Source organism: Python bivittatus, unplaced genomic scaffold (assembly GCF_059951505.1).
Source record: "Python bivittatus isolate LINGU-HERP-01145 unplaced genomic scaffold, Pbiv_v1 ctg000220_np1212, whole genome shotgun sequence".
Classification (NCBI taxonomy): domain Eukaryota; kingdom Metazoa; phylum Chordata; class Lepidosauria; order Squamata; family Pythonidae; genus Python; species Python bivittatus.
This window is the reverse complement of record NW_028277048.1, coordinates 12,727,378-12,753,357: the sequence shown is the minus strand read 5'-3', so window position 1 is coordinate 12,753,357 and position 25,980 is coordinate 12,727,378. Positions and strand designations below refer to the sequence as shown.

The 25,980-nt window shown below is 41.6% G+C and overlaps 1 protein-coding gene across 3 annotated transcripts in view; it reads left to right on the top strand.

Moving 5' to 3' along the window:
- Positions 1 to 20,531, top strand: part of COL5A3 (collagen type V alpha 3 chain) — a 116,649-nt gene extending 96,118 nt beyond the window's left edge. The window contains exons 51-67 of one of the 3 annotated variants that reach the window (XM_088137909.1): positions 78 to 185; positions 1,123 to 1,176; positions 2,093 to 2,146; positions 5,466 to 5,519; positions 7,793 to 7,846; positions 8,468 to 8,575; positions 10,735 to 10,788; positions 11,637 to 11,690; positions 14,679 to 14,786; positions 14,916 to 14,969; positions 15,364 to 15,399; positions 15,966 to 16,019; positions 16,955 to 17,213; positions 17,429 to 17,541; positions 17,693 to 17,761; positions 18,158 to 18,394; positions 18,918 to 20,531. In XM_088137909.1, the coding sequence (XP_087994035.1) occupies positions 78 to 185; positions 1,123 to 1,176; positions 2,093 to 2,146; positions 5,466 to 5,519; positions 7,793 to 7,846; positions 8,468 to 8,575; positions 10,735 to 10,788; positions 11,637 to 11,690; positions 14,679 to 14,786; positions 14,916 to 14,969; positions 15,364 to 15,399; positions 15,966 to 16,019; positions 16,955 to 17,213; positions 17,429 to 17,541; positions 17,693 to 17,761; positions 18,158 to 18,394; positions 18,918 to 19,064 (1,617 nt within the window). In that variant the 3' untranslated portion in view covers positions 19,065 to 20,531. The other 2 variants (XM_088137910.1, XM_088137912.1) reach the window with 2 other exon arrangements.
- The last annotated feature ends 5,449 nt before the right edge of the window (positions 20,532 to 25,980 follow it).

Sequence of the window (25,980 nt, the reverse complement as noted above, 5' to 3'; positions counted from 1 at the left end):
ATGAAGTTATACTCTGGTGGGAGTCTCTCATCACAATGGTGGGAGACTCTGGGACATATCTGTGTGTGCATTCACAGGGAGTGAAAGGTGACATTGGTGAAAAAGGAGATTCTGGCCAGTCTGGAGCAGCAGGGCCACCTGGAAAAAAAGGCCCCCCAGGAGAAGATGGATCCAAAGGAAACCTGGTGAGCTAAAAGTTTCTGAATTTCAAAGTGACTACAGCTATTTGGTCCTATCTCTTGTATGAAAAGATGTGTCATGTCCATCTCACATGACACATATAATGACTCTATGGCCTTATTGATTATCCAGTTCTATAGCAACTTCCAGGAAAGATTCCACAACTACCTTGAATGGGCAGCAGAGTGAGCACTCTCATTTTGTAGTGGAGGAGAGTTAACTGCCTCTCTTCAGAGAATTCAAAAATTGATATTTTTATTTACATACATACATACATACATACATACATACATACATACATACATACCCAGTTTGGTGTAGTGGTTCAGGTGCTGGCCTAGAATCCAGGAAACGGTGAGTTCCAGCCCCACCTTGGGCACGAAAGCCGGCTGGGTGACTTTGGGTCAGTCCCTCTCTCTCCACCCAACTCACCTCACAGGGTTGTTGTTGTGGGGAAAAAAGGAAGAGGAAAGGGTATTAGGTATGTTCACCGGCTGGAGTTATTTACAAAAAATAATAAAGGTGGGATAAAAATCAAATAAATAAATATGAATCGATAAAACTGGAAGAGACCACACGGATGTCTGTTGCAAGCCACTAGCGGAATTGGGATGATATTTATGAATGTGGTTTTATATTTTTTCTGTTGTTTTTATATCTGTCTTTTTATCTAACTGTTGTGCACCACCCAGAGGTGCTTTGGTGAGATGGGTGGCTATATAAATCTGCTAAATAAATAATTCAAGATGGATGCTCTCCCAATTCAGATCTCAGATTCAAGAGATGTAGAAAACCATTAACAAGACCAACTGACATAGTCTCTAATTGATAATATTTGCAGTTAGGGCTGAGGTGGAGTAGTTTCCTTTCAGCTTTGGAGAACTGATACTTTTATGGTCATGGACCTTTCTGATATTTGTGGCTTGCATTTCACCCTCACAGGGTCCGATAGGATTTCCTGGTGACCCAGGCCCATCTGGAGAGCCTGGTCCTCCTGTGAGTATCAGCCTTGAACTGAGTCACAACATTGTCACATTTCATTTTTGGCTTTGGGAAAGGATTTGGTGGGGTAAGAAGTAGGAGGAAAATTTGAAAGCCAGAGCTTTTCTTTTTTTTAGCTTTCAGGTCAAAGAGAAATCTCACACTGGAATCCTGCTCAGAGCCTGTCTTTCATGTCTCTAATTACATGACAGCTGCAATACTGTTTGCTCTTTTTCTTGAGAGGCACCCTGCACTCGGTTCAACACCTAGGATTTGCTTGTTTGTCTTTCCATCTCTTAGGAGCTGCTGTTTTTTAGATTTCCAAATGACTAATCAAAGCTTTAGTTGGATGCAAGAGAGGAAAGATCTTGGCTTCTTTTGTGTTGGGATGAGTAATCGCATAGAAGAGGGATGTGGAACCTGTGGCCTTCCAGGGGTCACTGAACTATAGTTAACAGCAGCTGCAGCCAGCAGGTCCAGTGATGAATTATTCTGAGAATTATCATTCAGCAAAATCTGCAGAGGTTTCTTATCCTTGATGTAAATAACAAAAAGGTTTTAATTGTATTCCTGATGCATATGAGTAAAGGTTTTAGAGGTAGAACCTCACCTGGATTGGGAAGAAGCATGGGAACCTACCAAGGTTTGATGAAGTTAACAAATGGTTTAGGAAAAAGTTCTAAGGGTGAAGCTCCCTAAATATCCTGATGAGGTCTGAACCCATTCAATGGCTACAGAATCTTGTTTCAAGTTAGAACGGGGAAGTGCAATCTGGTGCTTAGAATGCAGAATTCTGGAAGAAGATACGACAAATTAAGTGACTGAAACCCTGAATCATAGTGCTCCACGTTACAATATTTTGTTGTAGGTCTCATTTGTATTGTCTATATTCAGAGTCTGATTTGCTTTGCTCCTGTCTTCTTCTGCGCAGGGACCGGATGGAGTTTCTGGTGAGAAAGGTGATGTGGGAGATCCAGGACTTCCAGTAAGTATAGAAACATACTTGGGGGAAGAACAGGGCCTCCTACTTTGTAGCAGTATTTTTGTTCACTTTTTCAAAAAATGTGCATATAATTCCTTGATAACAACAGTATATACTGAGGCTATATAGGCTTTTTTCACAGAGAGATGGTTGTTTAGGAGAAGCAGAGAAAATACAAAGCAATTTTGAAGGAAATAAAAACGTGATTTGAAGTGGGTGAAAAGAGCCAAACAAGGAGTTTCCAGCAGAGTAAGTGGAATTAAGAATAAAAGTAATGAAATTGTTTGGGATGAAAATGAAGCAAGAGAAGGCTGGAAAGAGAATGTTGAAGATTTGTAAGGGAATGAAGGTAATATGTCAAAGAGTAAAATTGAAATCCTTTGAATGTTACTATGAAAAATGTTAAAATATTGATGTGATTTATTTATGGTGAAGCTGTGTGTGAAGACTGCGTCTGTGCCTGATAGTTGGAGGAATGCCATTTTTTTTTTCCTGTACAAAGGGAAAGATTGCAAAAGGGAAAGCAAAAACTACCGGGAAATTAATTTGTTAAGCATATGAGGGAAAGTGGGAGAATTTTGACTGAAAAGGTATGAGAGGTGACAATGAGTTAAATCTGGGAAAGGTAGCACCATGCCAAAGCAGGAGGAATACAGACCAGAGTTTTGCTCTTCAACAGGTCATTCAGAAATGCAAGAATGTGGGAAGGTTTACTGCACATTTGTTGGCATAAAGGAAGTGTATGATGACATAAATAAAGTTGAATTATGAAACTTGTATGAATATGGAATTGAATGCAATAAGGGTGGTTTATGGTGATAAAACATGCATGAGAATAAACAAGACGCTTAGCTAATCATTTGAGCAGAGCAAGATTAGGATATATGATGTCGCCTTGGTTGTTTAGTGTATTTATAGATAAATGTACAAGGAATGCTTGCAATGATCTTAGAAACGTGTTGGTTGAGGATGGGAATGTGCATGTAGTTTTGTATGCAAATAATACCATGTGGTCATCTGATAATCCAAATTATTTGCACTGAATGTTATATAAATTGTATGATGCAACAAGGAGTATGGATCTAAAAATTAGACCAAGGTTTGGTCTAGTATTTGGTCTAGTGGTTAAGGTTTGGCCAGTTCAGTCTAGTGGTTAAGGCATCATACTAAAAACCTGGAGACGGTAAGTTCTAGTCCCACCGTAGGCATGAAATCTGGCTGGGTGACTTTGGGGCCAGTCGCTCTCTCTGTCTCAGCCCAACACACCTCACAGGGTTGTTGTTGTGGGGAAAATAGGAGAAGGAAGGAGTATTGCATATGTTCGCTGCCTTGAGTTATTTATAAAAATAATAAAGGATGGATTAAAAAAATATTTTAAAAAGGTGGTTGTATTTGACAGGTAAAATAGAGCGAAACTTTGCAAGTTATTCATAAACCTGGTGAAGGGAGATGAATTTGTGTACCTTGTAGGTGAAATATTCATTAAAATGGCAAAATGGATGGAGAAATGTTCAGATATTAAGAAAGGTAATGGGTAGCATGTGATCTGTCGTGAGGAATATTTCTTTGTCAAAAGAAGTGAAAATGTTTTTAAGACCCTGCTTCTATCCATTTTGATATATGGAAGAGTGAGTTGGGAATGTCAGAAGAAACATAAAACTAAGTAGAATGCTGGGGGGTAGAAGTGTGTGCGGTAAGACAAGAAGAGAGAGGGTCAAGAATGAATAAGTGCTCAATGAACGTGGATCGAATACAAAAGTGGGTGACTGATATGAGAGAAGTACACTGGGGTACTTTGATCATATAGAGAAAATCAGAGAGGACTGAACTGCAAAACAATTATATAGAGGGTGAATGGGTTGAGGGAAAGGGAAAGACTGAGTTGAATGGAGTTGACAAGATCCTCAGAAACAGGGAGATGAGAAGTCTAAACAACAAAAGTAATACATATAATGATTGTGGGTGTGGTTGAGACAAAAGCAGTTTGCAAGAACAGAAGACTATGGAAAGGCACAGAGAATGATGGTGTGGTGAATTAGATTTAGCTTTATTTCCTTTTCTTTCATTCTTATTTCATATCTTTAGTTTCTTTTCCTTTCTAGTTCTTACTCCTTTTCTGTGCTCTGCATATCACCCTGAAAGTGAATAGTGGGTTGAGTATGTACGTATGTATGTAAGTCCACTTTCTCCATAGCATGTGTGATTTTATATGCTTTGATCATAGCTTCCCCATCATCTTTTTTTTGCCAAACTAAATAATCCTCAAATTATAGTGTTTTCTCATAGGGAAGGTATTCTCTCTCTCATTCTCTCTCTCTCTCTCTCTCTCTCTCTCTCTCTCTCACACACACACACACACACACACACATTTTGATTGCTTTCTTCTGTACTTTTTCCAGCTCTATTATATCATTTTTCAAAACTGGTGACCAGAATGATGCATTATTCCAGATTTGGATGTACATATAAGGACATTACAATATCAGCAGTTTGATTTTCTATTCCATTTCTAATGTTCCCTATTTTGAATTTGCTTTTTTCAATTATCACACATTGTTGGCATCTTCATTGATTCTCAACTCTTTTTCCTGGTTGCTGTAGTTGCAGACAGCTCAGATTCCATCATTATATATGGGATGTGAATCCACGTGTTCAGTGTATATCCAAATTGAGCTGACTATTTTGTTTCTTCTCCCCAATTTACCATTTTGAAATATGTAAGGTGGGATTTGGGAGCCAAGCAGCCTTCTAAATTTAGTAAAATAAATAAATAAAACCTAAGAATTGAAGTTCTCTAAAGAGTTGATAAGGAAATCTGAATCAATTTTCAACATTATGCTAACTGAAATTTCCAGGATTTGGAAGCAGATCAGGGGAAATTATGATAAATCAATATCATATGTGTGTGTGTATGTTAACTGCTATTACTGAGATGAATAATATGGAAAATCTAAAATGAAAACAGTTGAAACCCATCAAAATGTTAAAAGCATTTTGATGTGAGAATGTTGCACAGTCTCTAGTTGTCCCTTAAAGTATTAATGCTGGTGTATGCTTAAAGGTCACTTCCATTGCTCCAAATAATGACCATCACAAGTAAAAAGCCATTCATGCGTAAGTGGCACATTTATATACAGTAGGAATTTTATATCGATTCACTCAGGTATAACTTAGTATCATTGAACTCACTGACATTCTTTTCTGGCTTGACATGTATCAGACCACGTTATAGGATCAGGAGAATTTCTCTGTTCACTACCACACATGCATTCCCAAATGGTGTGCCTAGAAATAATATTATTTGTTTTTCTATCTTGTTTAGGGGCCCCCTGGAGCTTTTGGGGAACCAGGTCCTCCTGGGCCACCAGGAAAGAGGGTAAGTTGGGACTATCATCCCAGAAGACAAATGGGAAAGAAGCCGAAGAAGCTTCAAGTCCTCAGTTACCTTGTATTGCATAGTACTTTGGAAAAGTCTCCAGGAGTGGCCTTGGGCCAGTCTCAGCCCCAGGAAGCAGGCAAGGGCAAACCACTTCCGAAATCTTGCCAAGAAAGCTGCAGGGACTTGTCCAGGCAGTCACCAGGAGTCAACACTGACTCGAAGGCACTAAATAAATAAATAAATCCATAAATTTAGGCTGTTAGTTTTTCAATTTGTTTTTTAAATTACAAATGTACGGCTAGCTTTCACTTTTTCAGAGGAAGCCTGTGAAATGATGTGCCATTTCAACCAAATGTTTCATCTTGCACATCCGTATTTGGGTTCCTTGTACATCAGCTGCTTTTGCCGTAGCACAGCTGCCTTATGCAGCCCATATAAAGAGCTATCTCACGTAAATGGATGTTGCTTTGAAATAATTTAGAAAAGGTGGTTCAGGTCATGCAACTGTACATCCACAGCATCTGCCTATGACTCTTTAAAGCAACCACATCTTTTCTTCAGATCCCTTGGTTGCCCCCTTTAGCTGATGCTCAATCCTGGAAAATGATATGGCTGCATAAGGAGTAGCAGGGAGATGCTATGTTTCTACCCCCATGTATGGAATGGAATCTAAAGTATTACACAGCCCAAACCTCCAGTTCATGACAAGAGAAGGGAATGATACAGGCAGTCTTTGTGACCTTATATAATAGCCAAATGGTTTTTTTGTAATATACTGCAACCAGCAAAATTAGATCGTACAATTTCAGGATATTTAGTGCAGTTTCATTTTTTGTCATAGGATAAATGATCCCTATTGTTAAGCTCTTCATTTCTTCATACACATGGTTTTTTCTATTATAGAAGATTAGTGTACGTTAGTAGAAATTCTTAACTACTTTCTTGATGGGCTATAAAGCAGCTAAAGGAAAATTGGGCATAGATTAAAGATGTGATATTCTGGCACCAGAGCCCTCTTAGCCAAAAGACGGTAATTTGATATGTTTAAAAAAATGGAGAAATGTCCATTCAAGAAAGCCTGCACCTGGATAATTATGTAATGAAGAATAACATTAAGGTGCTTTACAAAAACAAAACAAAATGAACTTCTTGGGGAGTTGATGATGAAAACACACTTTATGAAAAGTTATATACAAAGGCTCTTTACATTAGAAAAAGTCACGAAAGAAAATGTTTGCTAGATCTTTTTTTTTAAGGGATTTAAAAAAAAATCTGCCAGAAAAAACGATGTAGCCAAATACTGCCCTGTTATGTAGCCAGTAAAACAGAATGGATGCTCCCACAGATGCTTCCATGGAATCAAGAATTCTGTTTGGTCAAGCTCCCTCCCAGCCCCGCTTCCTCTTCTATGAGTGGAAAATATTTCTTGTAAACAAGCTGAACCAATATTAAAATGCATCTAAGGTCCTTAGAGGAAATCATGCATTTGCAATTTCACATCATAAACACCTGGAAATAGATGTAATCTCTCCTTTGGCAGAAATTCCAAAATCAAGGACATAGTCCCCAACTTAGCTTCTTCTGGTCCTGGCCCTTCTGATCAAGAACATTGGCTCTGTGCAGGTTGACGCTATAACTTTAGGTTAGATTCATTTAGATTGCAGAATATGGTATATAATTTGCAATTTTATATTTGCCATGTTAGGTGAAATTGAAAATATGCAAACTTTTCTTTCCGTTCCTGCTATAAAATGAAGATTTTGTTTCTGAGCTGTTGAAATGAAAAGAGTCTTTCAGAAAAGTCACACTGATGTTCTGCTTACAAAGAAGGTTGAGGTTGACTTGGACGATCATAGTTCTTTCACTGGCTTTGCTTAAAGCTAAGCAAATTCTATGAATTCTCATCTTCTCTTTAATTGTCAAAATAATGTACAATATTTATGCCAACGTGTGTACTTCTGGAATTCCTTTGAGATCTTTTATTTCTGTGTTGTTGTTGATTCTATCCATGTACCAGTTCCATGGGGATGGCTTCTCTAAAGATCTGTATGCTGTCCATTTTATTATGTGTGATTTGCCTGATTGTTTTTTATTGATAACAAGTTTAATTTTTGTTTGGGCTTATGGTCAGAACAAAATTGTACATGTTTATTTTATAAGATTAGGGGTCTGAAAAGAACTAAGTTGTTCTCTAGAAGAAGGGCAGAAATGTTAAACCACAAGATCTTAATCCAAGTGATTTATGCAGTGACTTTGTTTCTCTCTTCCAGGGACCTGTTGGGCCAGTTGGCAGTGAAGGTCGACAGGGTGAGAAAGGGACCAAGGTGATAGAAACCAAGCTAATTTTATTCTGGTGTCCAATAAAGAAATGCTAGTTTCTCTCTTGTTTTGTTTGTTTTCCTTCCACCTATTCCAGCATCAATGTTCCCGGGTGAGGCAAATATCTCAGATAGAAGATTCTGAAAAGTAGCAGTGGCATTTCTATGTTGGAAGACAGATCTATATATGTTACAACAGTGCTCCTCAACCTTAGCAACTTTAAGACGTGTGGACTTCAACTCCCAGAATCTGGAAATTGAAGTCCACACATCTTAAAGTTGCTAAGGTTGAGAAGCATTGGGTTACAACATCTGCCATATAGTCCCTCAAGTGCATTGGAGGAAGTAAAATTCAACTGTCAATCTAATTCATTTCTGTGTATAGGTATGCATAGGAGAAGGGCTTGTTGTTCTTGACTTTAGACAACAAAACATCCTGAGATAATCCTATACAAGAAGTCATCCTACAATAGCTATCTCTATCCCTCAGCTCAAAAAGCAAAGTGAATTAACTTAGTATTGTCTGCTCCATGAAAATATTGCAAAACCACCAGACAACCTTGAAACAATTAAATATCTCTATTATAAATTGATGTTTTTCCTCTCTGTCTTTGTTTCTGCTCTTAGGGTGAGCCTGGTACAGAAGGTCCCTCAGGGAAGATGGGACCTGTGGGCCCACAAGGACCTCCAGGTCAACCTGGTTCAGAAGGTCTGCGTGGAATTCCTGGTGCAGCAGTAAGTACCTTCACCATTTGGCAAATGGTTGACAGAGGGATGAAGGAGAATAGGCTGCAACTTAATGGGATATCATGTTACATGAAGAAAAGTGCAAATATTAGGAATAAAGTTCCAAGGCAGAAAATCAAGTTGCTTTACAAGTGTCAAAGGAGTTTGAGGAGAAGGTGAGTATCTATTCTTCAGTCTAAAAATAGAGGACCAGAAGCAATGAACTTTGAATTACTGGCAGGTGGATTTAGTTGAAAAATTAGAAAATGTCTTTCTAATGCTAAAAGACCTGGGCAAGGAATAATAAGGTGGTGGAAAAATATCCTATTCCTTGGAACAAACTCAATTTTAAAGAGTAAATGGACTAACTCCAGGATCATTTATTAGATCCCTTTCAGATGAGTGACCGTAGTTCAAAATAGCTTTTGGTACATCAGTAGGGAACCACACAGCATTTTAAAGCTGTTCACATTGTCAGCTGAGGGAAATGAAGCAGTGAAGACATCAAAGAAAGTTCTAGCTGAGCATGGAGTTCCCTTAGATGCAGACACACACTGTTCCTTTAGTTTATAGCCCATTTATTTTTATATGTCTTAGTGAGTGATGATTGAAGAATTTCCTCTTGGCAAATTCTGATCCAGATTTACAGTGCATCACGATCTGCACTTTTTAGGCTGGGGCATGGCTAAAACCTTTAATTAATTAATTGTTTGTTTATTAGTTTTTTTTAAAGAAAAGAGAGAGAAAGGCAAATACATAGAAATCATAAAGTACAGATGTTACATGGAAACGTTTGCAGAGTAAAATAAAGATAAAATTAAAAGACAATACCAAGCTATTCAACTGGAAGAACATCTCACTTATCTTTATATATCAACTTGGAATAAAGCAAATATGAAGATAGTTTCATGACCATGTTAACATTTCAGTACTTTCAAAACTGTTATATTTAACTATTACTGAAATCAAAATTTAGATTAGCTAAGAGACCTCTATCATAAAAATAAACAATTATAATTAACAAGTTTAGAATCCTTATTTTAAGAGAACCCAAATCTCAGATGTAGTGGCAAGCCATGTACAGAATTGTACTCCATAAAGAGTTTCCATGTTAAACTGAAATTAACATCAGACTTGTTTTTCAAATATAAAGTTAATGTATACTATATTACAGTGGTACCTCGGTTCACAAACTTAATTCGTTCCACGATTCTGGTCGCCAACCGAATCAAATTTTCCCATAAGGTTCAATGTAAATAAGGTTAATTCATTCTGAACCATATGTATTTTTTTAACCACAAAAATATGAAATAAAGTACAGTACAGTATGAAGAGAGAGAACACTAACCTTGCCTGAGGCGACACCAAAACCTTCACAGCAAGTGTCTGTCTGCGACCGCGATCTCGCCTAAAGGAAGCCACGACCAAGTGTCAGAGCAGGGAAGATGGCCGCAGGTCGTGTTCGTCACCCGGTGCGGAGTTCATGAACGGAAGCAAAATTTTGTGAACGCTGCCGTTCGTGAACCGAATTGTTCTTGAACAGAAGCGTTTGTGAATCGAGGTATTACTGTACTCCCATCGTTTAAGCTGTTGTTTCTAAAGGAATTAAGTATGGTTTCCAGTGAAAAGCATAAAGTATCCTGGTGACAGTGATCATATATAACACCAACTCAATAACTGGTAAAAAAGGAAAGTCAAAAGAAAAATACCTCCAAAAGATAATTTCTTTTTAGGATTCATTACTGTGAAAGCAAGAGGAAAAGTTTAGGAGTATGCAAGGCAGCCACGTTTTCTGTTGATGAGATGCTTCAAGACACACAGGTGTGCGACTCCCCTTACTGAGGCGTTGTGTGGCCTCAAAGCTTCCTTTAGCAATTCCGTTAACTGGAATAAATTTCTGCACATGTTTCTCTGCTCTTGGAACAGCTGGAGAGGCGGGGGGCAGGTGGAATGTAGCAACATGGCTCCTTTGCTTTTAGAGGTAGGGCAGAAGGTTTTGGGAAGCCACTTCAAGCTTACCTCCTCAAAGGTTTGCACAGGTATAGAACGAAGCCTTTTTCACAAGGAGGAAATGATGCAACGAATGGGGGAGATTGCATAGATGTACTTTTTAGCCCCCAAAGTCTTTTCATTCTTGTTGCTAATGTTGGAGTTTCTTTCTCCTCTAGGGTGAACCTGGTCTACTGGGAGCTCCAGGACAGGCAGGGCCCCCAGGTCCTATGGTGAGCAAAAAGAAATGGCCTCTCCACAACAGCTGGTCTTGTTCTGAGACTCTTATCAGTTAACAAGGCTGAGTCCCCATCACTTTCCCCTTTCCACCCAACTTACGGTAGGTCTTACATGGGTATTTATTGGTGGGGAGCAATGTTAGAAGCATCTTCTAGCAACAAAAAACAAAGCAGTCCAGCAATGAAGTAGGCTTTCCAAATTATTTTTCAAAGAAAAGAAGCGAGGGAAGCAGCTGCTTATTCTGACTCATTGAGCAGTTATTATACCAAAATGCATGGTTGATTAAGGCGCAATTCACACAGGGATTGCTAGTCATGATTTTAATGAACTAGCCAAGATTAAATTATAAAATGATGCCGTGCCAAACAATAGATGTGGATGGACATATATGAAGGAAATAGTTATCAGGCTCAACAAAATAAGGGAGGCCAAATGAGCAACAGTCCTACTCTTTTGGAATCTCTGGATTGTGGCCTGCTATTGACTCCAATCCTAGATTACCTTTTACTGCAAGAGCGCTCAATTCCTGTTGACCTCAGGGCCATATCCAGCCTTGTACAGCATATTGCAATCCATACTCCAAAAGTGGATGGGGCCATTACTCACCTGGGGTGGGGAAGATTTAGGGATACTGAAGGATGAAATGTATGCCTAATCCTCTGCAAAGCACACATGTAGCCCTTTAAACTTCCCCAAACTCCCAAAATAAGAAAAAGACCCAAATGCTGAAAAAGTTGGGTCCGCCTACTCTGGAAGGCCTCACAAGAGATGCTGGTAGACCATGAGGCTTCCAGGCGGTGCTTCTTGAACTCCAGTCTTAATGGAGCTGTTCTCTTCATAGGGTCCTACTGGGCTCCCTGGCCTCAAGGGTGATCCTGGCTACAAGGGAGAGAAGGTAAATATAAGTACACAATTCCTACCTGGGCAGAAAATGAAAGACCTTCCAATCTCCAGATGAATCATCCCTTGTCCTAGAAAGCCTTCTTCTTTCTGCAGCCACCTTGTTAAATTGTGAACCTTCTTTTTCAATTCTTGTAACTGTTAGATGGGGTCTTGCATAATTTGTGACCCAGGAAGCTGATGAACCTTAGATAGGAGCTCAACAAGAATTTTATACTTGCCTCTGTGCCCAGAACTGCTGTAATTCAGTTAGGTTAGAGAGGAGATTGTTAAGCATCTGGTGGTGTTCAGTGCTAGATGTATTTGTAGGGAGGGGTGGGGGGAGCTTACCAACTGACAGGCAGGATTGCTTCAGGATGCTATTAACTCACACAAGAACAACAGAGCAATGTACTATTGGAGAATGGAGAATCTCAGCTCAAGTTAAAAAAATAATAATAATAAAAAAAGCTTGCTGAATGGAGCATAAGAGAGCAAGACTATATCAAGCAAGGATAGTTAACATTTGAAGGACCAGAACTCAACTTCTAGATCTTCCAAAGGGCCACAAGAAGTCATTCTAGTATTGATATAATTGGAAGGGGCTTTGTTTGCCTTTTGGGGGGGGGCAGGGGGGAGATATAAGGATGGGAGTGGGAGAAGGAGGCCTTTGAGATGTAAAACTGCTCCCATTTCTATCCTTAAAGCTATTCAGAAATCCTAGGAAACAGCCCAAAATCATCTTTTTCAGACTGATTGTGGCTATTTTTGAGGTTTTTTGAGGATGTGTGTGTGAAAATAGGAGCAGTTGCCTCCAGCTCCCATTTCCATCCTTAATTTTTAATAGAAAGCAAAAAAAAAAAAAAAAAAACTGCAAACATTTGCACATTTGATACTGAATTTTCAGCGTGGAGTGCTAGGGAGTGCCATTATACTTCTGTAGGGTCGTAGCTGCCCTATAGTAATATAGAGCACATTACAAAGCTTTGCTCTCTGTGATCTGGTTTCAGGTACAGATAGTCCTCAGGTTACGACCATTCATTCAGCAACCAGTCATAGTTATGACAGCACTGAAAAAATGGACTTATGACCGGTCCTTGCACTTAAGACTGTTGTAGTGTCCCTGTGGTCATGTGACCAAAAGTCAGGCGCTTGGCAACCGGCCTGCATTTATGACAGTTGAGCATCCTGCAGTCACACTCTCCTACCCTGCGCAAACTGCCTCCACTTCAACTCCCCCCACCTGCCTATCTTTCCCCAACTTTGGCCCTTTTGGTCACTCTGCACAGCATGGCCTAGATGAAGAGGCTGCTGTATTCCGCTGCTGCCTACCTGCTGCCACCCCCCACCACTGCCCCCAGCTGACCTTTGTTACCTTCTTCACCTCCCCTCCCCTCCCCTCCACCGGGCTCACCAACACCAGCCAGCCTCAAGCCCCACAGTACAGGGGTTCTGTTGGTGCTAGGCTCGCTGATGCCCCTCACTGACACCGCCTCCCCAGCTGCTGGGCTCCTGGCGGGCCTGCCCAGCTTCAGCAATCTCTGTGTGACTCCTGGCCATGCTGTGAAGGGCAGCCAAAAGGGCAGAGTTGTGGGAGGGGGGAGGGGGGCAGGTGGAGAGAGTTGAAGTGAAGACAGTTCTCACAGGGCAGGACAAGTGCGAGGTCCTCACCACGCTGTCCTCGCTTAACAATTGCAACCAGGAGTGCTGGAACTGCTGTTGCTAAGTGGTGTGGTCACATGATGTTTCACTTAATGACCACTTTGCTTAGTGATGGAAATTCCAGTCCCAATTAGGGTCATAACCCAAGGACTACCTGTATTAAGCAAAGATGTGGGCTTCCTGTCTATCTACTGAATAGTAGTTGGCTCTGTTCTCATGACATGCTTAACTGGAGCAAAGTGGTGTGTATATAGTTGTATGAACACAGTCAGTAGGGCGTGGAAGGGTAGAGGTCAGTTTTAGCCCCAAACAACCTAAACTTCTCCTGCTCAGCTGTATTGTTCAAACAAGGTAACATAGTTGACAGAAGCCCAACTCCTCATCTAGGTTTACTGTGACATTAGCAGTTGTGCATTGCCGTCACCCAGGGGTAAATCTTTACCCAGGGAGTGACTGACTCAGCAGCCTGTTAATCCCAAATGGTCATATGGTTGCAGAGGGTTAATTTTATTCTGAAACAGACCTGAAGTTGCTTTGGATTACACTAACGTCCCCTAGCCAACTACATTGAACAAACTCAGAATAAACGGTTAAGAGAGTGTTAACCTGCTCTTCCTGCTTCTTGGCTTAGAAGCAAATACCTAGAGTGATCTTGCAAAAAGAGGACTGCTCTGGGTCCTCTCGTCTGTCTTATTCTTCCCTTCCCCCAAGCAACATTTTCCTGAAACAAAAAAGAAGATCAGAAGAGACAGCTTCTGCCAAGATGGCTGCTGCCTCTTTGATCAGGGCATACCTGCCACTGGCTTACCAGGGTATATCGCTACCTTGCAGTAGCGGCAACTGCGGTTAGATTCATTGAATGAACACAGCCTGTATTTCACTTTGGAGAAAGGAAATTATCTTTTCTGACTTGGGAGCAAGATCTAATAATATGCATGTATGTGTTTCTGGAGGGGGGATCAGTGCAGAACTTTAAAATGGCCTTTTGCTTTCACAAAGCTTTGATTAAAGTCCTCCAAGGATGAGAAGCAGGTTCTCAGCAATGGGTGGCCGCTTGGCTTGACAAAAGCCACTTTTCCTGAAGTGAGGCAGAAGACAATTGAGATAGATCAGCCCTCCTTTATACTTCTAGTCAAAATGACAATGCCTCCACGACAATGACAATGCCTCCATGACAATGCCTCCCTTGCCTCCATGATGTGAAGGGTCTCATACCTATTTCACACACCTTTTAATGTACCCTAGTTTCAAGGTTCTCCTCTTTCAGCTCTGCCAGAGGGCTTGCTTGCTCACTCCCTTCCCTCATTTTCTTTTTTCCTAAGCAGCTTCCTTTTCCTTCTAGGGCCACGCAGGACTCATTGGGTTGATTGGCCCCCCAGGTGAGATGGGTGAGAAAGGTGACCAGGGGCTGCCAGGGAACCAGGGAACACCAGGCGCTAAGGGCGACCCTGTGAGTAGATGGAAGCTGGTTGAGATGGAGAGGGGTGGGGATTAAAGAAGTGAACAGGACTCTTCACCGTCTGGCTGGGAAGAGCCCCCTCAAGCACACAATACTGATATTCTTTTTCCTCCTCCTTAGGGGGTTATTGGACCTCTTGGTCCTCCAGGCCCACCTGGATCTCCTGGCCTCTCAGTAAGTATTTCATGCTAGATTCTAGGTGGCTTCCAAAATAGTTCTTCAAAAGGTCCCCCTCGGTAATGGCCAAAGATATGGACCTGTTGGTATCCGATCTTCCCTGGGACGCTCCAACTTTCATCTCCCTCTTCCATACCCTGCTCATTTTTTCCTTTTATGTGGCTGTGCCTCTCTCATTTGTTCTTCTCCAGTTATAGAAAAGCAATTACTTTTACAGCATGTCGTCACTATCACTATTTTGTCATTGCATATCCATAGTTTCTGAGATTGTATTAATTCCTTAGTTTCCCTGATACAAAAGGATATTATCTCTTATGCCATTTTGCCATCCTCTTCTTACAGTACATCCAAGAGCTCCTTTTGCCTGTTGATCCTTTCTGTCTTTCCTTAGGGCCCTCTGGGACAAAAAGGCGACAAAGGCTCTTTGGTAAGTCCCAAATGATACTGCAGGGCTCAAGGAAGAGGAAGACATTAACCCAAAGATGTCTACACAGTCGTTCTTATTCTTATGGCTTTAAATTTGAATGTCTGTATCAAAGGAACTCAAATTCTGGATCAACAAGATGTGATAGTTGTAATCTAGAGGATAATAAGTGTACCACAAATTGTACATTTGGTTGCTATATAATTTATTATTATGATGGTTGGTCGCACAGGCAGCCAGATGTTTAGACTGGATTTGGCATTTTTATCCACCTATCAAGTCCTTCCCAAGGACCTGGGATAGGCAGATGTTGTTGTTTGATGGTTTATTATTATTATTATTATTGTTGTTATTATTATTCTTATCAGGGGGAGGGAGGTGCACTTATGGGAGGCTCTGAATAGTGCTTATCATGCTTAGCTACTGACACTAGCTACTAAAGCAGAGTTGGGCTCTCCAGACATTGCTAAACTGCTATTCCCAGAAGCTCCAGATAACATGACAACATGACCAGTGGTAAAAAAGGAATCTGTGCACTGGTACCAAGATCTTGATCCATCTTCCTGCAGGGACCTATTGGACCAAAAGGTGATCCAGGACTGCCAGGATCACCAGGACCACCAGTAAGTAGATGTTTTACTACAACGTCTACACAAAATTCACCTACATTCTTATATGCCTTTGTTGAGGATATATATTTTGTATCTATATACATTTTTCTAACCATCTTCTCCCATTGCATGCATGTTTAATGTATTTTCTCTTAATAATACATTTTATGGTTATAAATGCATACAGAAATTCCCACTTTGGGAGAGATGGATATTAAAATGCATACATTTTTGTGTACATTTCTAGCAATATAAACATCGGATGTGTCCATGTTTTTAACACATTGCAAAATTCAAAGAAATGCAAAAAATGAAGGGTTTGCTTTTAGTTTTGGCAGTATAAATTTAAAAGGTCTCCTCTGACTCAAGTTTGATTCCTAGCATCTTCTGGACATGCACACGATAGCAGTTCAGAATTGGTTTACTATTCCTTTCTTCCATGAAGTTTTATAAATTCCCTGCTTGGCCTGAAGCCTTGGAAATCTCTTGTGGTCTCCCACCCAAGTACTAATCAGGTCTGATCTTGTGTGTGTGTGTGTGTGTGCGCACGTGCTTTTGAGTCAATCTTGACTCTTGGTTGACTATAGGGACTTGTCCAGGCAATATTTGGCAACATTTTCAGAAGTGGTTTGCCATTGCCTGCTTGCTAAGGCAGAGAGGGAGTGACTGGCTTTGCGCTTAAGGTGGGACCAGAACTCAGAGTCTCCCAGTTTCTAGCCTGGGACCTTTAACCACTACATCAAATTGGCTCTCTTGACTTTCCTTAACTTTTCCAAATGCCAATGTAAATTATCTTATATCAAGAGGCAAAGCATATTTCTTTTCTACCCCTACCAGTGAGTGGTGGCAGATAGGCTTTTGGGAAGGATTTTCACTGGGCCACCACATCCCACATCCTCCTCTATGTACTGTATCCTCCTTTCTGTTTTTCTTTTTCCCATGTCTAGGGCCGCCCAGCTGAACTGCAGAACCCAGGACCTCTGGGAAGTGGGCGCAAGAGCCTTCAAGACTGGGAGGTAGAAGAACAGGGGGATGCTCCAGGGGCAATGGATGCTGATCCTGATGCGGATGGACTGGCAGAAGTTCTGGCAGCCCTAGGCTCTCTACGTGATGAGGTGGAGCAAATGCGATGCCCACTAGGCACTCTGGACAGTCCAGCCAGGGTTTGCAAGGAGCTTCAGTTTTGTCATGCTCACCTCAAAGATGGTGAGTCTGAGGGTGAAATTTCAAGCAGCGGGATAGGAATGGAATATGCTGTGCACCCTAATGCTGAGAGCCAGAGGGATCTGTGTGTTGCCTTTGGTAACTGGGGACTAGGGAGATTCTGCAAAGCTTGTAATTTTTTTATTGTGAAGGGGCCACTTCCTCACGGTCTCCGTAACCCTTTCCGTGTTGACACACATCCCAATATTCTTCTTCAGGTGAATACTGGATTGATCCAAACCAGGGATGCGGTCGAGATGCTTTCAAAGTTTACTGCAACTTCACCGCTGGTGGAGAAACCTGCTTATTCCCTGACAAGAAATTTGAGGCTGTAAGTAGCTGCATTTGACCACTAAAGGGATGGCCAGGAAAAAGATCAGAAGCTATGTGAATTGCCTTGGCACCTCAAACAGGTTACTTGGCTCAGGAACCTCAACTTAGAACCCTAAGCTGAGCAACAAATATGGAATCTATGCCTCTAGGTACGACTTGCCGCCTGGAGCAAGGAGCAACCAGGAAGTTGGTTCAGCACCTTCAAAAGAGGCAAAAAGGTAACATTTTCCATTCTGTCAATCTTGCTTTTATCCCTAGAGGAAGTCTGGAAAGAGCATGCAGTACTATCTCCCATCTTCTGTTAATCAAATCCATGGCCCCGGTGCATTATCAAGACCCCATACAGGGCTAAAGACCCCATCTTTCTTCAGCTATGATTTATAACCGAATGGGTTCAGACAATACATCTAACCCATAAACATTGTTTACAAAGTGCAACTGCTGGATTCGCCCCATGCTAAGCCAAAGCCAGATGGATCACATAAAAGCGTAATGTGTGGTGTAAACATAGCCACTCTGTGGCTGTATTTGTGAAAAGGTTGCAGTGTGGACTGGAAGGAACACAGTGGCTTTCTGGTAATCCACCAGTTCCCTTCTCCTGCTTTTCCTTCCAGTTCTCCTATGTGGATGCAGATGGCAACCCTGTGCTGGTCACTCAACTCACATTCCTACGCCTGCTGAGTGCTGTTGCCCGGCAGAACTTCACCCTCCTCTGCCAAAACATGGCTGCTTGGTATGAGGCTGACACCAGCAGCCACGTGAAGGCCCTGCATTTTCGGGCTTTCAATGATGTGGAGTTGATGCATAACAGCACAGAAGCTCCCATCCATGCCTTATATGATGGCTGCCAGGTGAGAGAGCATTTGTCTACCTTTTATATTTCTCCCCAAGTCTTCACCCCCGTGACATGAAATGACTCTGAATTGCAGGTCACAGTGATTACACCTGGACCGTAAAGTGAAGGTCTTGTGAGATCACCATCACATGATGGAACTATGGACATTCCAAAATTAACGAAGGACAATCATCTGCTCCCAAAACCCTTTCAGTGGCTTCTACTCTTCCTTTTCGTTCACCTTTCTTTTCAGCATTTTCCAACTCTCAAATGAGTCATAACAGGGGAGGCATATTAAAAGACCAGAATAAAATATCCCCCTCCATTCTACTCTGAGAAAAATACCCATACCTTTCTGAATTTAGGGCCATTGCCTGCTTGGTCCATGTTTGCCAAACCAAGGGATGTTATGCTTCCTTAACATTGTTTGGATCCTGCTGCTTTCCTGAAGCCTCTGGTGGAACATTTTTATGCCTCGATGCAGCCATTATTTCACATCCCCACGTTTTTGCTTTTGAAGTTATCTCCTCTACTTTCAGGTACGCAAAGGCCAGGAGCGGACAGTTCTACAAGTGGTGACACAACGTGTAGAGCATCTACCATTGGTTGATGTGGCTGTTCAGGATTTTGGAGATACCAACCAGAAGTTTGGCTTTGAGCTTGGGCCTGTCTGTTTCAGTGGCTGAGCCCTCCAAAGATGGACACTCCCTCTAGACCATGCTGGACCACTTCTAGAAAAGAGAGAACCAAAAGCCCTTTCTCTCTGCACTGGTGAAGGGCGGGGGGAGGGATGCAAGAATGGAGCCAGCCCTGCAAAGACCTGCCGTTGTATTTAACCTGATGACAGCCTCCTATTTATGCGGCCAAGGTCCCTCAGGGCTGTGACTCTTGGGGAGTTGCACAGGGCTCAGACTGAGCCAGGGCCCTCTCTTGTTGCAGCTCCAATATTGGTGCTATTATGCCGTCTTAGTGAAGCACTGGACTGATTGGCCAGCTCTGGCCACCTGTAGTGATGGGGGCAATGGAGACCACATTCTACACTGTTGAACTCCACCCCAAAAAGGACACAGGGATGTCAAGATTATGCCTGAAGCATGTTGGGAACTGGAAATTCAGGAGCAATCCATTGGCAGAGCCATCTACTCTAAGGCATGGGCAGTGGGAAAGGATGGAGAAAATGGAGTAGAGTAATAGTTTTGGAAACAATGGGCAACCACAGAAAAACAGGATACTGATACAAGATTTAAAGAATAAGCATAGGGTATCCATTTTTTAAAACTGTTCGTATTGAATTCAACTCAACTGATAAGTGTCTTGGCATGACAATGGAATGCAATTTGGGACAATTTGTATAGGACTGTTCCTTCTCATTCCTTCCAATTACCATGGAGATTAATTGACATATACTCCTCTCCAACAACCAAAAGCTATCCAAATACTATTCTTAGAGTCTTCATCCTCCTGGGAGAAAGAATCGCTATCCTCTGTTCCTATCTTAGGATCAAGTGGTGCTTGTGTGGCAAGACATGCAAAGTCTTGCTGGTAGAAAGCTGAGCCTGTCTCCCCCTCTTTATGTTCACCACAAGAATTTCACTGTAAGCCTGTAAGCCCACCATCATCTTCATGTTGGAAAGAAGAACCAGGAGCCATATGCTCACTAGTCTCTCATCATCCTTATCTATCATTCAGTCCATGCCCAGCAGATTCCTATAAGACATCCTTCCCCAACCTAGCAAACACCATTAATCTTGGGAGGGAAAACTGGCTGGAAATTCTGACAGCTGCAGACTGAACGCAGCTGGAAGGCACTAGGCTGGGGAAGACCGTTGTAAGGTATGGCTAGTGATTCTGACATTCTTGTCTCTTTAGGGAGGAAAGATGGTATAGTAAAGCTTGATTCTCTGCTAGCCAAGCAGTCTAACAGGCTCCTTGTAGCCCAATGGCCCATATGGGGCTGGAGCTGGCCTTCTGCACTGTGCCACGTTCACCATTTACCACTGAATTTTCCTCACACTCTGGTGCTAAGTGCCCCTATTTTTATGCTTCCTTGTATCTCAGGCTGTGGCACAAACTGGGTGTGTATGTGTCCACACATGTATGATGGTTACTGTATTCACCTAACAACCTTCATTAAACCACAAAACGTGACTGCCCACCATTTCTGTATCAGCTGGATTGGAGAGACTACCTGAGCCAGGATTTTAGGGCCAGTGTTTGATAGGAGAACTGCTGGGTTGAGCTCTGGCTATTCAGAATTTGGAAATGCATACCAAACATCATATGTGTAGTAAAGGTTTCCTCTCCGTTCTTTTGGGTGGCCATAAGAAGTCTGCCTGATTGTTAGACAACCAATATTTTTCCTGCTGAAGCAGAGGCAGCCTTAAGCAGAGTGAAGCCTAATTGTGGGAAGACATCTAGATAGTTACTGTATTTTTACTGCTGAGATTGGAGAGAACCACATGTGGAATTTTCTATTGCTGGTGCCTCGAGTATTTGACAGGAGAAGGGACATCTTTTGCTATTCTGCCTCAGGGAGGGGAATATCTCTGGAGCTGGGCTATTCTCTCCCAGCCTGTGTCCCTCACCAACAGCATCTCTCTTGGCATCAGACAGGGTTTTAATTCTGTGTTGAAAACAGGGACCAGTGCTGAGCTGAAATGGGAAAGAACATATTTAAGGAATATTTTCACACCCACAAATGTGCTCTTTCATGGGTTCATGTTATAGAATCAAAATGCCCCATTTGCAATATTTACATGAGAAGCTCATGATGTTCATACCAACCGTGCTCATATTTCTGTCTACAACGAAAGGGTCTTGGCATGAAGTAGTGGCACACAGTGAAAATGCAATCAGTGGATATCACAGCAGGGACCACTTGGCAACAAAAGGGTTGTATCCCCTTTTCCTCTCCAGTTGGTGAGAGGTCAGCAAGGGCTTGAGTTTTCTTCTGTGATGTCAGCACAACCCTACTGGGCTATGTAGATGGCACTGTGACATCATGTCACATCAAGGTTTCTGATTGGCTAGGATTGCAGTTTTTTAAAAAATCAAGTTTAAGAAAGAGAGGGCTATACTTCCAACACAGTCCATGTGATATAATGGCTTTGATAAAGGCTCAGAGGGGGTGTAAGGGAAAGTCTAAAGAGGGGAAGAGTTCCCTTCTCCTACAGCAACTTTCACAGCAAAATGGAAACATGTTTTTATAGGTGGATATTAGCTTTAGGAGCAAATGGACTGCTAAGTAGAGCAAATGGACTCTTAAATTCAAATGTTTCTTATCTGTCTCTTCCCATACTTTCTTGAGCTGTTCATTTTATTCATTCTTGGCCATTCTTGGGACTTAATTATAATCAGGGATTTGCTAGAGCCCATTTCCTTGTTAATACAAGGGCCTGACCTTACACAGTAATATTTTCAAAGGGAATGGGTGAAGGGGGAGAAGAGGACAGTGCCTCTGATCATCAACAGAGTACATGTCTTTCTTCTCTAAGTAACAACACATCCCACTTGCATGTTGAGTTATACTAGATAGGATTTTCATATACACAGACCTTCAAAGGGATTGTAATTTTGAATTCAAGGACTTTAAGCACCATCTGTGGCAAGGACAACAGCTAGTGTTTGAACACACAGTGTCTGGCCATGTTTTGGTCAAAATTGCCTTATGAAATGAGGCCCAGAATTAATGCAATTCAAAACTAGGAACAATAGCACTGGCAGATTAGCTCTTGTAATCTTATTTCATCATGATATATCCACTAAGGGTGTTTGCGAGAAATGGGAAGTAAAAAGGGAGCAGAAGGAAAGGGAGATTGATAAAACCTATATATTTATTTATACGTGTGTATGTGTTTCTACACATCCAAACACATATTTATACCCACCATAATTAACTGAGCTCTCAGCAGTTAAAACATTCAGGCCAGCTAAGCAGTTTTCCAGCTGCAAATATTCCCACAAACCTTGTAGTTAATTCTTGTGAGAAGGAGGCAGTGCTCCGGCCTAACCAACTCCAGTAATACTCTTGCCTTTTTTTCTTAATTCTCAAATGGGTTACTTAATAAATGAAAATAAAGCTTGCTCATTCCCAACTTAGCTACATGAATGTGTGGCTGTGGAAAGGGTAGAGTTAAACTGCCCCTTTTAAAAAAGAAATCTTTCTATTAGGAGCAACCCCCAAAAAAATCACAAAAGAAAGAGCAAGCTTTTAATTTCCCAGAAGTTTTCAACAGGGATAAACGGGGTTGGGATAAGAGAAGCAGGCTACCGTATCTGGCCTGCCAACTCCAGTCAAAGCAAAGTATTTGTACCTTTGGTATTTGTGTCAGGTCAGATACTGTAGCCCTAGAAGAGAAGGGAAAAATGAATGTAGTGTTGGAAATAAGCCTGCAATAGTCAAATAGTCTTTTTTGTTTTGTAATTGCCTTCCCCAATATGGCACCCCTACTTAGGTTGGATTACAATCCCCATCATCCTTACAGAAGCTATAAGTGCTGTAGTGGCAATCAAACATATCTGAAGGTGATCTTCAGTCCCTGTATTATCTTAGAAATGCTCCTTTCTGGCTCTGTAATGAAAACTGCCTCTCCTCAGAACTTCCAACTGCCCACAGAATGGCCTCCATCATGCTTGAAAGGGGCTCCTGGGGTGCCAAAAATAAGGAGAAAAAAAAATCAGAGGAACACATGTGGCTTATGGACATTATGGAAGCCCTCACTATGCAGATGGCTTCCAGCCATACCTGTTCCTGCTCTACAGCCATGTCATCTATAGTGCCCCAGACCACACAGAGTAATTCACCCTGTCCCATGCTGGCTGGAGGTGTGTGGTGTCTTGGCACAACACATCTCAAGACTTATCACATCTGGAAGATGGGCTGGACCAGCTGTCTTTATACTAGAGTTTTCAAATGGTTAACATTCTGATATGAAGTTGGATTCGTTTCGGTAGACTACATAAAGTTGTCATAACGATGCAACTGAAACATCCTTCTCCTAGCAGTGATTCTTGCCTGGCTAGCAATACTGCGAATACCCAGCACATGCCTTAAATCGCACATGATCTCTATTAGCTTTCTCTACCTCCCCAGAAAGTGACTACCCTCAATATTACCTACACCCTCTGTGACTGAACAGAGATTTAAACTGGAGCTTTGCTGGACCAAAGCTGACCCTGCACCATGATGATTCTTGGTTATGCTCAAAATTTAGATAATTTACTACAGGGGGTGGAGAAGCAGTGATGTCCGTATTCAAAAAAGTCCATCAAAGTCAAGGTTTGTGATGACTGTATGCAGTGGTTCCCTAATTCCATCTCATTCAGATCAATTATTAACCCAAGGGAGCAATTGTTTCATTATGCCTATTCCTGTCTGCTGTGAACAGTTCACTGATCAACATACATAAACCAGCTGGTAAGAAAGGCCTCAGTGATCAGAAGCTGAGGGTGTTAAACCTGCTTCTCCATACATGAAAGAGTGGCATTGGATGCTGTTAAACTGTCAAGCATTTGATTGCTCTGAGCATTGATCACTCAGGTAATTCACAAACACAAAAATGGCCCCAAACACACATTGAAAAAGGTGATTGAGACCAGGGATTTTTTTTTCAAGAGAAACTAGACTTTTTCTTTCCTTAGAAATCTTGGCTTGCAGCAATACATGCTGCTTGAAAAAAAGAGACACCTGACCTTAAACTTTGCGTGGGCATTTTAAATTGTGCATGTCTGGAGTGATTAGACACACAGCGAACAAGGACATTAAAAAAAAAAAAATCCTCAAAGCTGTTTTTGTATGTGGAGCTGCCACTGTAAAACTTGTCTGATTCCCTTTTTTCCTTCATCATATTTGAGGAAGCTCAGAGAAGTGCACCCTTATAACAAGTCTGCAAGATAAGGTTAAACAAGAAAGAACTTGCTCAAGTGAGCCCCCTGAATGGAGGAGAAATCTGAAGAAAACCTGTCTGAATCCAACACTAACTTAGGCTTCACCAACCCAGGGTATTGCTATCTGATGCTCTCAGCTGATCGAACTGGAGCAGATATTATAGCGTTGAGACCTCACACATTTGGAAGGGCCTGTGCTGTGGAACGCTGATCTAGCTAGTATTTCATTGGTGGGAGCCTACAACCTTCCAAATGTTGCAACTCCATCATCATCATCATCATCATCATCATCATCATCATCCTGCTGCTGCTTACAGCCAACAGGAGTTGGGTCCCATTGAATGTAACATGCAATGAGCCAGATTTGCCCACCCTTGCAATATAATACCCTGATCAGTCATAAGCATGCACTGAAAAGAAAACGGCACAGGAAAATTACAGTTTCATCAGCCAAGTTTATGGGATCAAAGCAGTGTCAGATGAAGCAACAGGAGAAAACAGAACTAGAGAAAAGTGAATATCCTTCAGATTAAACAGGCTGGTAGCGTGGCTGGAATATATTACTCAGCCGCATTATTTTAATTGAATTATCAAAAGGAGAGAATGCATAGCTCTACACAGGCCAGATAAGCATCGATTCAACACAGATTCACTCCAGGAGCATACCGTTAGCCAGCATATTTTGCTGCTGGTCATGAGAGTGTTACCTAGTTGGGTGGCAAAATGTCTGCATGCAAACAACCAAGCTCAGAGTGCATCAAGAACTCCACAGTTCAGCCTTGAGCTACAGATATTCTCTTCCTTTAGAATTGTTCACATGCTGGGAATCTCCCATTTAAGAGACCGTAATGAGCTCTATGTGGAATTACCCTTGTCTTTGGTGCAGAAATTGCAGGAGGTACAGATTACCAGCTGGGTGAGTAGGGCCCGTGGCTGGGCACATATCACATTTTGAAGCAATGGCACTGCCTGCCAATTTTTGATTATGACATATAATGCACAAACCCAGTTGATACCAGGACACCTATTAGTCTGCCTTCCCCGTTACAGACCTAGACAGTCACTGAAATTATCAGGGGAGGTCCCATTATGTATATTTAGAAGTAGTAATTATCCCAATCATACTCAGTACACAAGAAAGGATACCAGAAGAGCAAATCATCCAGAGATGCAGTGGACACTTTCCTTTGTGGCTGGAGGTTTAGTGCTCCCATAAGACTATGTTAAATATATCTAGCATTGTTTCATCTAACATTGCATGTGTCCTGCCATTCTGTGGGACATTCTAAATTAAAGGATGTGACCTTAAATCATTGGAGGACACCAAACCATCTGATGCCTTCCAGATGTAAGAGTGCCCTCCAAAGATAATTGTGATTGCCATTATGAGAGTTGTAGCCTAATATCTCTGGAAGGCACAAGTTTAGAGAAAGACACTTTAGCTGAATTTTATGAATGAGTTTATAAATGGATGTTTTGGATTACAATTCCCACAAATAGCAAAGACAAAGGATTGCAGGTGATGTACATCAAAACACCTGGAGAGTTGTGCATGACCTACCCCTATTCTTAATTAAATGCATCCTAAGATTGTGCCAAGCTCACACACTCACAATAGTTCATACAGATTTTGATTAGTTTGAAATGCTACCATTGAAGTTTGGGTTCTGAGCAATAAAGCATAACAGTATGATATGGTTATTGGTGATACGATCT